The 15470-nt window shown below is 41.3% G+C and overlaps 1 protein-coding gene across 5 annotated transcripts in view; it reads right to left on the reverse strand.

Moving 5' to 3' along the window:
- Positions 1-15470, reverse strand: part of HERC2 (HECT and RLD domain containing E3 ubiquitin protein ligase 2) — a 239225-nt gene that overhangs the window by 153095 nt on the left and 70660 nt on the right. For all 5 annotated transcript variants that reach the window (XM_043894731.1, XM_043894732.1, XM_043894733.1 and 2 more), the window contains 3 exons: positions 9156-9356; positions 6268-6496; positions 6037-6161 (listed from right to left, as the gene is read on the reverse strand). In XM_043894731.1, coding sequence (XP_043750666.1) covers positions 6037-6161; positions 6268-6496; positions 9156-9356 — 555 coding nt within the window. The remainder of the gene's footprint in view (positions 1-6036; positions 6162-6267; positions 6497-9155; positions 9357-15470) is intronic.

A 15470-nucleotide genomic window follows, 5' to 3' on the forward strand; every position in this document is an offset into this window, starting at 1 on the left:
CTGTTACTCCAGGTATCTCTTGAGGTCCTACTTTTGCATTCCAATCCTCTACGATGAAAAGGACATCTTTTTTTGGTGTTAGTTCTAGAAGGTCTTGTAGGTCATCATAGAATCATTCAACTTCAGCTTCTTCAGCATTACTAGTCAGGTCATAGACTTGGATTACTGTGATGTTGAATGATTTGCCTTGGAAATGAACAGAGATCAGTCTGTCGTTTTTGAGACTGCACCCAAGTACTGCATTTCGGACTCTTGTTGACTATGAGGGCTACTCCATTCCTTCTAAGGGATTCTTGCCCACAGTAGTAGATATAATGGTCATCTGAGTTAAGTTCGCCCATTCTGGTCCATTTTACTTCACTGATTCCTAAAATGTCGATGTTCATTCTTGCTATCTCCTGTTTGACCTCTTCCAATCTAACTTGATTGATGGACCTAACATTCCAGGTTCCTATGCAATATCGTTCTTTACAGCATTGAACTTTACTTCCATCACCAGTCACATCCACAACTGGGTGCTGTTTTCGCTTTGGCTCCATCTCTTCGTTCTTTTTGGAGTTATTTCTCTACTCTTCTCCAGTAGCAGATTGGACACGTACTGACCTGGGAAGTTCATCTTTCACTGTCATATTTTGTTGCTTTTTCATACTGTTCATGGGGTTCTCAAGGCAGGAATACTGAAGTAGTTTCCTATTCCCTTCTCCAGTGGACCATGGTTTGTCAGAACTCTCCACCATGACCCGTCTATCTTGGGTGGCCCTAGATAGCATGGCTCTTAGTTTCATTAAATTAGACAAGTTTGTGATCCATGTGATCAGTTTGGTTAGATTTCTGCAAGTGTGGTTTTCATTCTGTCTGCCCTCTGATGGATAAGGATAAGAGGCTTTTGGAAGCTTCCTGATGGGAGGGGCTGGCTGTCTAGCTCTGATTGGTGGGGCCATCAGTAGATCTTTAATCCATTTTTCTGTTGATGGGTGGGGCTGTGTTCCTTCCCCATCATGTATGGGTAATGACAGTAATGGCTGCCTCCCTTAAAAGGAATCACGCCAGCATGCTGCAGCTCCAAGGACTGTTGCATTCAGTGAGCCTTACCCCATGGCAGGACTGTTATAGGCAAGTCTGGCTCAGTCTCTGGTGGGGACACTGCTCCTTTCTCCTGGGTCCTGATGCACAAGATTTTGTTTGTGTGTCTCCAAGAGCCTGTTTTCCCAGTCCTGTAATCCTGGAAGTTCTATAATCAAATCCCCTGGCCTCCAAAGTCAAATTCCTTCGCGTCCTCAGTCCCTTTGCCGGAATCCCAGGTTGGGAAATCTGTTGTGGGCCCTTGAATTTTTGTAACATGGTGCAAGAACTTCTTTGGAATAATTGTTCTCCAGTTCGTGGGTCATCTGCTCAGTGGCTCTATGATGAGCCTAATGGCAACCTGCTCCAAGAGGACTTAGGCTACATGCCCTGCCTCCCAGGTCTGCTGCAGCCAGAGCCCCTGTCCCCACGGCAGGCCACTATTGACCCACGCCTCCACAAGAGACACTCCAACAATCAAAGGCAGGTCTGGCTGTCTCCGTGGGGTCCCTGGGTCCTGGTGTGCACAAAGTTTTGTTTGAGCCCTCCAAGTATGTCTGGCTGGTACTGGGTTTGATTCTAAATGCAACTTCGCCCTTCCTACCGTCTGGTTGGGCCTTCTCCTTTGCCCTTGGATTTGGAGTATCTTTTTTTGGTGGGATGTAACAGTCTCCTGGTCAAAGGTGGTTCAGCAGTGACTTGCAATTTTGGAGTTCTTGCAGAAGATGAACACACATCCTTCTACTCTGCCATCTTTACCATCTTTTTCCTAATTATTATTCTTACAACCAATAACTTATAATCTTTAAGAATGTAATTAAAAATTATTTATAGTAATAATGTTGTTCAGTTGCTAAGTCATGTCCAGCTCTTTCCAACTCATGGACTGCAGCATACCAGGCTTCCCTGTCTATCACTATTTCCCAGAGTTTGTTCAAATTCATGTCCGCTGAGTTGGTGATGCCATCACCCATCTCATTCTCTGCCACTCCCTTCTCCTTCTGCCTTCAATCTTTTCCAGCACGGGAATGTTTTCCAATGAGTTGCCTCTTCACATCTGGTGACCAAACTACTGGAGCTTCAATTTCAGCATCAGGGCTTCCAATTAACATTCAAGGTTGATTTACTTTAGGACTGACTAGCTTGATCTCCCTGAAGTCCAAGGGACTCTCCAGATTCTTCTCCAACACCACAATTCAAAAGCATCACTTTGGTGTTCAGCCTTCTTTATGATCCAACTCTCGTATCTGTACCTAACTACAGGAAAAACCATAGCTTTGACTAGACAGACCTTTGTTAGCAAAGGGATGTTTCTGCTTTTTAATATGCTGTCTAGGTTTGTCATAGCTTTCCTTCCAAGGAGCAAGTGTCATTGGTTGCAGTCACTGTTCGCAGTGACTCTGGAATCCAAGAAAAGAAGAGTCTGTCACTGCTTCCACTCCTTCCCCATCTATTTGCTGTGATGTGATGGGACTGGATGCCATGATCTTTGTTTTTTGAAGGCTGAGTTTCAAGACAGCTTTTTCACTCTGATCTTTTACCCTCATCAAGAGGGTCTGTAGTTCCTCTTCACTTTCTGCCATTAAAGTGGTATTATCTGCTTATTTGAAGTTGTTGATATTTCTCCTCGCAAACTTGATTCCAACTTGCGCTTCATCCAGCCCACCATTTTGCATGATGTACTCTGCATATAAGTTAAATAAGCAGGGTGACAATATACAGCCTTGATGTTACTCCTTTCTGAGTTTGGAACCAGTCCACTGTTCCTAACTGTTGCTTCTTGATAAAGGTTCTTGATAACCTTTTGTGTAAAGGTTTCTGAGGAGACAGGTAAGGTGGTCTGGTATTCCCATCTCTTTAAGAATTTTCCAGTTTGTTGTGATCCATACAAAGGCTTTCTCATAGTCAACGAAATAGAAGCAGATTTGGTGGGGGAAGCGGGAGTAGATTTCCTTGCTTTTTCTGTGATTCAATCAATGTTGGCAATTTGCTGTCTGGTTCCTCTGTCTTTTCTAAACCCAGCTAGTACATCTAGAAGTTCTTAGTTCACATGCTGTTGAAGCCTAGCTTGAAGAATTTTGAGCATAACTGTACTAACATGTGAAATGAGCACAACCATACGGTAGTTTGAACATTCTTTGGCATTGCCCTTCTTTGGAAGTAGAATTAATATTTATAGTAGTAAAAATATCTAAAACCTAAATGGTCAACGATAAGAAATTGTTTTTAAAAAAGGAAACATTAGTCCTTTTCCTTATGACAGACTTCCCCAAAGCCAACAGAACAAATGAACATAGCAGAAGGGTATTCAATATAGATGACATGGCAACCTGATGAGTGAAAAAGATACAAGCCACTAAGACCAATTCTAGCATTATAATTACTACTGTTAGTAAATATTTGCATTTTTGAAAGCCTGGAAGACTATACACAAAAAAATATTAACAATGATTATTCCCACCTGATAAGGTTTTTTTGTTTTATGCCTTTCTGTAGCTTCAAAGTATTTTTGTCCTAAAACAAATGGCCTTTTGGCTATTTTTTTATGAACCTTAACAATTATCCAGGGATCACAATCTGTATACTCTATAACCTCTCTTCCCCTCCCAAGGCTCCACTCCCCAGCAGGAAGCACAAAATAAACACATGCTTACTAAATTAACAGGCTCTAAGAACACTGCTTGAGTCTAGTCCACATATCATAGCTCCCATCAGGTGAGCTGTTACACTGAGCCAGAGGAGACTCAGGAAGAGAAGGAAGCAGCCTAGAATCAACAAACTGCCACTCACTAGTCATGACACCTTAGCACCACTGTTAACTTCTGTGGTACTTCTGTGTCCATGCCTATAAAATGAAATTTTAAGACAACTTTTTCTACTCGTGGAAAAAATTCACATTTTCTGGCAACACAAGAAAAATTTAAACAGAAAAATTTTCTCTGCCCTATGGCCTTTCTCTCCTTGCTGTGCATGGTGTAGTCACATTAGTAAAGGTGAAGCCACTCAGTCGTGTCCGACTCTTTGCGACCCCATGGACTGTAGCTTACCAGGCTCCTATGTCCATGGGATTTTCTAGGCAAGAGTACTGGAGTGGATTGCCACTTCCTTCTCCAGGGGATTTTCTCACCCAGGGATCGAACCTGGGTCTCCGGCATTGCAGGCAGACACTTTACCGTCTGAGCCACCAGGGAAGCCCCCGGGTATTCACATTATGCACGGACTAAACCTCCTCATCAGCAGATATGCCTGCTCAACCAAAGAGAAATATTCTACCAGGATCAACAAGTAATGCCTTAAAAGAAAACCCTCCTTCTTGATTTTGTAAGAGGCCATGAGGAGGCTTAGATCTGGACTGTGTAAACTGTCAATAATAACATTACTTAATGTACAACCTTCTATCTCAAAAAACTTATATTAACTGTGCCTTGACTTGTAATGGGCTCAATAGTTCTCAGAAATTTCTGAGATGCTGTTCCTGGGGTATAATCCTATATTTGGCCTGAATAAAATTTTCTATCCCTTTTTTAGATCCACTGGTTTTTTTTGTCGACATCAACATGGCTGACAAAGTTAAAAGAGAAAATGAAAGCAAAGTACACAGCATAGCATCTGAGGGAGAAAAGGTACACAATGCACCATACTTGCTACTAACATCATTACATGTTTGACTGCTTTTAATTTTTTTCAATTTAATCAAAGTAGGTATATTTTCAAAACATTTTTAATACACTCACATCATCCAATTTTATCAGTGTAAGATTTTAAATTGAAAACTATTATGACAACGAAAGCAACAAAAGTAGCTATGAATGACAAATATGCATGTGCAAATACAAACTAACTCCCCAGCCTACTCCCAGAATAGCTACAGTCTTTAAAAAAGACTGACAGCCTCATGTTAATGAGGTCAAGAATGGGCTGTAACTCTCATACTGGCTGCTTAAATGTGCAATAAATGCCACAATCACATTGGGAAATTGTACACACTCACCCTAGGATCCAGGAGAGTCTAATTCAGAGTATTTACCCAAAAGAAAAAACAAGTGTTCACTAAAGGACTTGTACACAGCATGATCACAGCAGCTTTAAGAATCAAAAATCATCAAATGTCTACCAACAGGAGAATGGATACATCAACAGTGCCGTATCACACAAGAAGCACTTCTCAACAGCAAAAATTAATAATACATCCAACATATTTGAATCTAAAATTCATTATCGAGGCAAAATAAAGCTAACACAAATCAGTACATACTGTATGATATCATTTACGTGAAAATCAAAACTGGCAAAAAAAGAATTTTTTCACTTTCACTTCTTTACTGATTCAGTGTTGGCTGCGCTGGTCTTTGTTGCTGTGCACGTGCTGTCTCCAGTTGTGACAAGCAGGAGCTACTCTCCAGCTGCAGTGTGTGGGCTTCTACGCGCGGTGGCTTCTCTCGTTACGGAGCGCACCAGCTTTCGCAGGTACGCCACTCTGGGCTCAGCAGCTGGGGGGCCCAGGTTTAGTTACTCCTCTGCACGTGGCCTCTTCCTGGACAAGGGACTGAACTCAGGTCCCCTGCATTGGCAGGCAGATTCTTAACCACCGGAAGTCCCTTAACCAAGAAAGTCCCCCACACTGGCTAACGTCATCTGAGAGAGGCAGGAAGGTACGCTAACTTCACATGCAAAGGGGCACAAAGGCACTTTCCGGGGTGATGGCAATAATCTGTACTATGATTGGGGTACCTGTCAAATTCACTTATTAATAGATAGACACAAAGTGGGTATATTTTATCGTACTTAATAACTCAGTTCTTTTAAACTACTAGAAAAGTTTTAATTACAGAAATATTTGTATGTTACTAAAAGTCTTATGTTTCAAAGTTTTTTTAATTCTGGCAAAGTTTCAATCTCAGCTCACTGGTAAGTAAAATCGCCTCCATCAGCTTATACACACATGTGCACACACACATATTCCTAGGACCATACCTGGATTTCTGCAGTAATGGCTGCATTTAAGGCTGATTCTAAGCCTCCATCAGCCATTAAGCTGCCCACGAGAAGATCAATCATGAATCGACGACCTGGACTTATGTTAACTTCATTACCTGAAACTGGAAAAGGGCAAGTGTTTTCGCCAGTGTGAGGTAAGCACCATCCCCTCCGAGCACCCCTCCTGTGCCAGCCCCACCCCCACCCCTGCTCCTGGCCCAAGCCCACCTGCACAGGGGAGGAGAGCAGAGAGTGCCCGTGCCCGCTCCTCAGCAGTGGGCAGCAGCACGGACCACCCGCTCTGCAACACAGCCTGGGCGGCCGCCTGCACAGTGCTCAACACGCCCGCGCTGCTGGCCAGGGCCACCACGGTCTGCTTCAGGCTGTTGAGGAGGCCGCTGCCCAGACCTAAACCAAGGAATTCTGGGTCAACCTGGTGACTAATGGCAGCATGCAACTGAAAGGAGAAAAACAATTTTCACTTAGAAGCCCTTAAAATGAATGCTTTTCAAATTTTTATTAAAGATGAAATAATACCTCAAATTGAGTTTTCTTCAAAGAGTAAAGGAAAAACTTCCAGTATAGGTATTTTTTTTAACTAGACTAAAAAATGTTTACCCATTGTAATTGAGAATCTGAGGTAAAGTATTTCATAAGAGGAATTTTTTTAAACCTAACTATAAGTACATATACAGAAAAGCTCAATATCAACAAAACTTGTTAAACCCTGTGGAAACAGCACCTCTACCGCACTCTCAACCACCTGTACCATAGAAATAAGGACTATAATACAACCAAAAAAGTATTAAAAGAGTAGATAGTCAAACTGAAGGTATACAAGGAAATGCCTCAAGAGCCAAAGCAGGACTCGCACAGACACACACACCACAGGAGCCAAGGGTTCTGGGCTCTGAGCGCACCAAAGCCTCTGAGACACACCACAGCCCACTGAACAGGAGCTGCCTGCCAGTCAGCCAGGGCCTGGGCCAACCTACCACCCACGCAAAGCTTCGGGTACAGAGAACCCACAGGAAATCAGAGACTCAGCCTGCCTTACAAGCAGACGTGAAATCTAACTCATACCAACCATCTAGGTATGGATATCACAAGTCAAGAACTGAACACCAAAACTCATCTAGAGCCGGAGGAACTCAATGGAACCTCACAGACAAAAGTACAACACTGCCCTCTGAGGACATGTCCAAAGAATAACTCCTAGACATAATGTATTAAAATCACAAAACAAGGGCAAAAATCCAAAAGGTTACCAAAGGGAAAGACAAATTAGCTACAAAGAAGCAACAACTGCGCCAGTAGTGATTTCTAACTGGCAACAATAAAGGTCAGAAGACAGTAGAAAATCTTTCAAGTGCTGAGAAATCAACAGACAACCTAAAAAATTAAGCCTCATTAAATTACCTAGAGATGTTGAAGCTAATAAAGTCTTTCAGACGTTATAACTCACAGACCTTAATGAAGAAACTTACTGAAGGAGATATCCAGGAGAGAGGTGATACAAGTAACAATGGCAAAACAAACTGATTAAAAAAAAAAAAAGGACTACATATCAGAGTTAAGTATGACCTCTCAAAATATAATAATTAATTGAAGGAAAGTTTAAAAATAATTATATTTCACAAATCCTAGGAGGTATTTTCTTTCATGTCTTAACAACCCTAAAATCAGAATGTATCTTATATATTGCAATTGGGAGTGTTCTTCTATTAGCTGCACACACAAAAAAAAAGTCCCTGGAGTCAATGTAACAGACTACCAAATAATTCAAATACTAATGGTAGAAAGAGACATTTAGGTTTAAGGCATCCTATGACCCTATATTTTTCAGGAAGAGAAATACTGATTAACTTAACATGTTGGGAAATTCACAAATAGTTTAATTTTTCTGTAATATGAGTAATGTCCAGAAATCAAAATTTCAAAACTCAAGAACAACTAAAGGGATTTGAAAGGAAAAAATTTGAGAAACTTGATCAAAAGATAACAAAAGCAACAGTGTCACTACAAGACCAGGGAAGCAGCAGAAAGCTGGGCGGACACGCCACAGGTGTCCTTGTCAACGAGCTTCTGTAAAAGACTTCTGGGGAAGGGGGGTAATTTCTAAACTTCTCCTAATCCCATTTTGCACTTAAAAGTTACATTCATTTTCCTGCTTTTTGAAAGCCAAGACAAAAAAGGGAGAGAACAAAAAGGGGGACATGATGGGTCACATAGAAACTCTCACATTATAAAGGAGGAAAATTATTCTGCTCAGAAACATTGTTATCTTGACATTAAGTCATAGGAGTTTTATTACAAAGAAAAACATGGTGATCAAAGATTTTAGTTACAGTTTTACTTTTAAAAAAGTAAAGGAAACAAATTTTGTAGCTTTTTTTTAATTTATTTTTTTATTGAAGGATAATTGCTTTACAGAATTTTGTTTTCTGTCAAACCTCGACATGAATCAGCCATAGGTATACATATATCCCCTCCCTCTAAAACCTCCCTCCCGTCTCCCTCCCATCCCACTCCTCTAGATTGATACAGAGCCCCTGTTTGAGTTTCCTGAGCCACACAGCAAATTCCCAGCAAACTCCCCCTGGCTATCTATTTTACATATGGTAATGTAAGTGTAGCTTTTCTCATACTGACATTTATCCTTAACCTCTCCTGTGAGGAAGCGGAGGTACTTCTGGAGGAAGCAGAACTTCCCCGAATGAAGGTCTCCTCTCAGGCCAGAGGAGAGACTGGCAACCACATCCCGCTGATCACCTACTGTCACACCCAGTTACTTCTTGACACACAGTAACCGTAAATTCAAGACCGACTCCCTGATGAATGCCAACAAACTGAATTCAGCCGTGGTAACACAATCAATATATATATTCTCACCTGCATGCAGGGACTGACTTACAGGATAAACACAAAATAATCAGACTGATTTTTTTAAGCCTCATGATTACACTCCATCACAATCTTACTTTAAGACACTTAAAAATTTTCAATAGTAATTCATTTAACAGGCTAAACTCCATGCCCTTTAATATGCATAAACATCATTACAAATACCTAAGACACTTATATAATGGGGAAAAGGAAAGAAAAATCATTGATACCTGAAGTCGCAGAAGATTGAGTGTTGCCACTGTCATACACTCTTTCTCTTGAGGCGGGGGCCAGTCAGCAGTGCCATCCATCCCCTCACTCACTTGCCGAAGTAGGAGATCTAACTGCTCAAAAGTCATTGAGCAGATGTCCACCACAAAAGGGACACGAAGGCCAATGGACCACTCAGAACAGGAAGACCAAGCAAAACTCTATGGAAGAAACACAAGAACCTAAAATGAATCTACACATTCAGTTATCAGCCTGTTCCACAAGAGATTCACCATTAGGAATGACAAAGAGGCCCTAAATTACTACTTTTCCATCCCTCTAATTGTCCCAAACACGCAAGCATTTTCAGTTATCTAATTCACATACTGACAGCTTCCAATTTCCTCTCATTTCAGTACTCCGTCTTGTTTTCAAAACTCTGTTTACTGCGAAAATTAAGCAACTGAGTAAAACTGAATACTAAAAGCTATTCAAATAACCCCAAAGAAGTCAGGAAACAATAAAGGAACAAAAAGAAGAAAGGAAACAAAAAAATTAATAAATGATAGACAAGGGTCTGAACATAAAAACAGAAAAAGAGAGATCATCAGGATACAGCAAAACAAAACCTAACTACACAGTATCTACAAGAAATTTACCTTAAATATAAAGAGAAAAGGTGGCTTAGTAAAGGGATGGGAAGTGGCTTTAGGAACCTGGAATCTTAGATTCATGCATCAAGGTAAATTGGAAGTGGTCAAGCAGGAAATGGCAAGAGTGAACACGGGCATTTTAGGGACCAGAAAACTAAAATGGATGGGAATGAGTGAATTCAATTCAGATGACCATTAATATCTACTACTGTGGAAAGAATCCCTTAGAAGAAATGGAGTAGCCCTCACAGTCAACAAAAGAGTCTAAAATGCAGTATGTGGGTGCAATCTCAAAAGCAACAAAATGATCTCAGTTCGTTTCCAAGGCAAACCTATTCAACATAACAGTCATTCGAATCTATGCCCCAACCATTAATGCCGAAGAAGCTGAAGTTGAACAGTTCCATAAAGTTCCACAAGACCTTCTAGAACACTAAAAAAAAAAAAAAAACGATGTCCTTTTCATCATAGGAAATTGGAATGCAAAAGCTGGAAGTCAATAGATACCTGGAACAATAGGCAAGTTTGGCCTTGGAGTATAAAATGAAGCAGGGCAAAGGCTAACAGACTTCTGTCAAGAGAACACGCTAGTCAAAGCAAACACCCTTTTTCAACAACACAAGAAATGACTCCACCCATGGACATCACCAGATGGTCAATACTGAAACAAAATTGATCATATCCTTTGCACCTCACAGTGGAAAAGCTCTGTACAGTCTGAAAAAACCAGACCTGGACCTGACTGTGATTCAGATCATGAGCTTCTGATTGCAAAACTCAGGCTTAAAGTGAAGAATGTAGGGAAAACACCATTCAGGTATCACCTAAATCAAATCCGTTATGATTATACGGTAGAAGTGACAAATAGCTTCAAGAGATTAGATATGGTAGGAAGAGTGCCTGAAGAACTATGGACAGAGGTTCATAATGTTGTATAGGAGGCACTGATCAAAATCATTCCAAAAGAGATGCAAGGAGGTAAAGTGCATGTGTGAGAAGTCTTTACAGATAGCTGAGGAAAGAGAAGCAAAAGTCAAAGGAGAAAGAGAAAGATATATCCAACTGAATGCAGAGTTCTAGACAATAGTAAGGACAGATATGAAAGCATTCGTACATGAACAATGCAAAGAAATATAGGAAAACAATAGAATAGGATAGGAAAGATTGGAGATCTCTTGAAGACATTTGGAGATAATCAAGAGAATATTTAACACAAAGATGGGCACAATAGAGGACAGAAAGCATAAGGATTACATAGAAGCAGAAGAGTTTAAGAAGAGGTGAGAACATGCAGGAGTTACAAGAAAGGCCTTAATGACCTGGATAACCACGATTACGGTCACTCACCTAGAGGAGAACATCCTCAAGCTGAAGTCAAGTGGGCCTGAGGAAGCATTACTACCAACAAAGCTAGTGGAGGTGATGGTATTCTAGCTGAGCTATTTAAAATCCTAAATGATGATGCTATTAAAGTGCTGCACTCAATATGCCAGCAAGTTTGGAAAACTCAGCAGTGGCCACAGGACTGGAAAAGGTCAGTTTTCATTCCAATCCCAAAGAAAGGCAATGCCAAAGAATGCTCAAACTACTGCACAATTGCACTCATCTCACACGCCAGCAAAGTAATGCTCAAAATTCTTCAAGCGTGGCTTCAAGAGTACAGGAACCGGAAACTTGCAGATGTAGTGACTGGGTTTAGAAAAGGAAGAGGGACCAGAGATCGAACTGCCAACTTTTGCTGGATCATAGAAAAAGCAAGGGAATTCCAGAAAACATCTACTTCTGCTTCACTGACTACGCTAAACCCTTTGACTGTGTGGGTCACAGCATTCACAACAAACTAGAAAATCCTTAGAGAGACAGGAATATACCTATTTCCTGAGAAACCCTTATGCAGGTCAAGAAGCAAGTTAGAACTGGACATGGAACAATGGAGTGGTTCCAAATTTGGAAGGGAGTATGTCAAGCCTGTATACTGTCACCCTGCCTATTTAACTTATATGCAGAGTACATCATGCAAAATGTGGGCTGAATGAATCACAAGCTAGATTCAAGACTTCCAGGAGAAATACCAAGAACTTCAGATATGCAGATGATACCGCTCTAACAGTAGAAAGAGAACAGGAATTAAAGAACCTCTTGAAAAAGGTGAAAGAGGAGAGTGAAAAAGATGGCTTAAAACTCAACATTCAAAAAACTAAGATCATGGCATCCAGTCCCATTACTTCATGGCAAAGAGATGGGGGGAAAAAAAAAGAAACAGTGACAGATTTTATTTTCTTGGGCTCCAAAATCACTGGGGGCAGTAACTGCAGGCATAAAATTCAAAGATACTTGCTCCTTGGAAGAAAAGCTATAAGAAACCTAGGCAGCATATTAAAAAGCAAAGACATCACTCTGCTTCAAAGGACCATATGGTCAAAGGTATGGTTTCTCCAGTAGTCATGTATGGATGACTATGGATGTATATGTATAGACATGTATAGGATGACTATGGAAGACTCTTGAGAATCCTTGAACTGCAAGGAGATCAAACCAGTGAACCCTAAAGGACATCAGTCCTTAACATTCATTGGGAGAACTGATGCTGAAGGTGAAGCTCTAATACTCTGGCCACCAGATGCGATAAGCCAACTCATTGGAAAAGACTCTGATGCTGGGAAAGATTGAGGGCAGAAGAAATGGTGACAGAGGATGAGATGGTTGGATGGCATCAACAACTCAATGGACATGAGTTTGAGCAAACTCTGGGAGACACTGAAGGACAGGGAAGCCTGGTGTGCTGTAGTCCATGAAGTCACAAAGAGTTGGACAGGACTTAGCAACTGAACAATAGAACAAAAATCCTCTTTGATCCATCTCCTACAGTAATGAAAGTTTAAAAATGGGATTTAATTAAACTTAAAAGCTTTTTATCATCAACTATTCAGTCACTATGGCATGTCCAACTCTTTGGCGATTCCACAGACTGTAACCCACCAGGCTCCTCTGGCCACAGGATTTCCCAGGCAAGAATACTGCAGTGGGTTGCCACTTCCTTCTGCAGGGGATCTTCCTGAGCCAGGGATGAACCCACATCTCCTGCTTTGGCAAGCACATTCTTTACCACTGAGCCACCAGGGAAGCCCTGAACAAGGAAACTCTGAACAAGGTGAAGACAACCCCCAGGAAGGCAGAAAAGAGTTACTGCAAATGTAACAACTGACAAAGGATTAATTTCCAAAATATACAAGCAGTTCATGTAGCTCAACAGCAGAAAAACAAACAACCCAATCAAAAAGTGGGCAGAATACCTAAACACTTCTCCAAAGAAGACATACAGATGGCTAAAAAACACATGAAAAGATGCTCAACATCACTCATTATCAGAGAAATGCAAATCAAAACTACAATGAGGTATCACCTCACACCAGCCAGAATGGCCATAAGCAAAAAAATCTACGAACAATAAATGAGTGTAGAAAGAAAGAAACCATCTTGCACTGCTGGTGGGCATATAAACTGTTACAGCCATTATAGAGAACAGTATGGTGATTCCTTTAAAAACTAGGACTAAAACTACCATAGAGTCCAGTAATTCCCACTACTGGGCATATACCCTAAGAAACCATAACTGAAAAAGGCATGTGTACCCCAATGTTCATCGCAGCACTATTTCTTATAGCCAGGACATGGAAGAAACCTCTGTCCATCAACAGAGGGATGGATAAAGAAGTTGTGGTACATATATATACAATGGAGTATTACTCAGCCATAAAAGGGGACAAATCTGAGTCAGTTCTAGTGAGGTAGCTGAACCTAGAGCCTGTTGTACAGAGTGAAGTAAGTCAGAAAGAGAAAAGCAAATACTGTATGTTAATGTACATATATGTGAAATCTAGAAAACTGATACTGATAAACCTATTTTCACCCAGGAACAGAGATGCAGACATAGAGAACAGGCTTGTGGACACAGAAGGGGAAGTAGAGGTGGGACGAATTGAGAGAGTAGCATTGAAACATATACATTACCGTGTGTAAAATAGACAGCTAATGGGAGTTGCTCTATGACACAGGAAGCTCACCACAGTGTTCTGTGATAACCTAGAGGGATAGGGTGGGGTTGGGGGGAGGTCAAGAGGGACGGACAAAAGCTAGTGGAGGTGATGGAGTTCCAGTTGAGCTATTTCAAATCCTGAAAGATGATGCTGTGAAAGTGCTACACTCAATATGCCAGCAAATTTGGAAAACTCAGCAGTGGCCACAGGACTGGAAAGTCAGTTTTCATTCCAATCCCAAAGAAAGGCAATCCCAAAGAATGCTCAAACTACTGCACAATTGCACTCAGCTCACACACTAGTAAAGTAATGCTCAAAATTCTCCAAGCCAGGATTCAGCAATACGTGAACCATGAACTTCCAGATGTTCAAGCTGGTTTTAGAAAAGGCAGAGGAACCAGAGGTCAAATTGCCAACAACCGCTGGATCATCGAAAAAGCAAGAGAGTTCCAGAAAAACATCTATTTCTGCTTTATTGACTATGCCAAAGCCTTTGGTTGTGTGGATCACAATAAACTGTGGAAACTTCTGAAAGAGATGGGAATACCAGACCACCTGACCTACCTCTTGAGAAACCTGTATGCAGGTCAGAAAGCAACAGTTAGAACTGGACATGGAACAACACACTGGTTCCAAATAGGAAAAGGAGTACGTCAAGGCTGTATATTGTCACCCTGCTTATTTAACTTCTATGCAGAGGACATCATGAGAAACGCTGGGCTGGAAGAAGCACAAGCTGGAATCAAGATTGCTGGGAGAAATATCACTAACCTCAGATATGCAGATGACACCACCCTTATGGCAGAAAGTGAAGAGGAACTAAAAAGCCTCTTGATGAAAGTGAAAGAGGAGAGTGAAAAAGTTGGCTTAAAGCTCAACATTCAGAAAACTAAGATCATGGCATCTGGTCCCATCACCTCATGGGAAATAGATGGGAAAACAGTGGAAACAGTGTCAGACTTTATCTTTTTGGGCTCCAAAATCACTGCAGATGGTGATTGCAGCCGTGAAATTAAAAGACCCTTACTCCTTGGAAAGAAAGTTATGACCAACCTAGATAGCATATTAAAAAGCAGAGACATTACTTTGCCAACAAAGGTCCGTCTAGTCAAGGCTATGGTTTTTCCAGTGGTCACATATGGATGTGACAGTTGGACTGTGAAGAAAGCTGAGTGCCGAAAAATTGATGCTTTTGAACTGTGGTGTTGGAGAAGACTCTTGAGAGTCCCTTGGACTGCAAGCAGATCCAAGCAGTCCATCCTAAAGGAGATCAGTTCTGGGTCTGGGTGTTCATTGGAAGGACTGACGCTGAAGCTGAAACTCCAATACTTTGGCCACCTCATGGGAAGAGTTGACTCACTGGAAAAGACCCTGATGCTGGGAGGGATTGGGGGCAGGAGGAGAAGGGGACGACAGAGGATGAGATGGCTGGATGGCATCACCGACTCGATGGACGTGAGTTTGAGTAAACTCCAGGAGTTTGTGATGGACAGGGAGGCCTGGCGTGCTGCGATTCATGGGGTCACAAAGAGTCGGACACGACTGAGAGAGTGAACTAAACTGAACTGAGAAAAACTGAGTAATACTATCAATGAACTAGATCTAACTGACATTTTTAGAACACTTCGCCAACAATGGTGAAACA

Source organism: Cervus elaphus, chromosome 33 (assembly GCF_910594005.1).
Source record: "Cervus elaphus chromosome 33, mCerEla1.1, whole genome shotgun sequence".
Taxonomy (NCBI): Eukaryota; Metazoa; Chordata; class Mammalia; order Artiodactyla; family Cervidae; genus Cervus; species Cervus elaphus.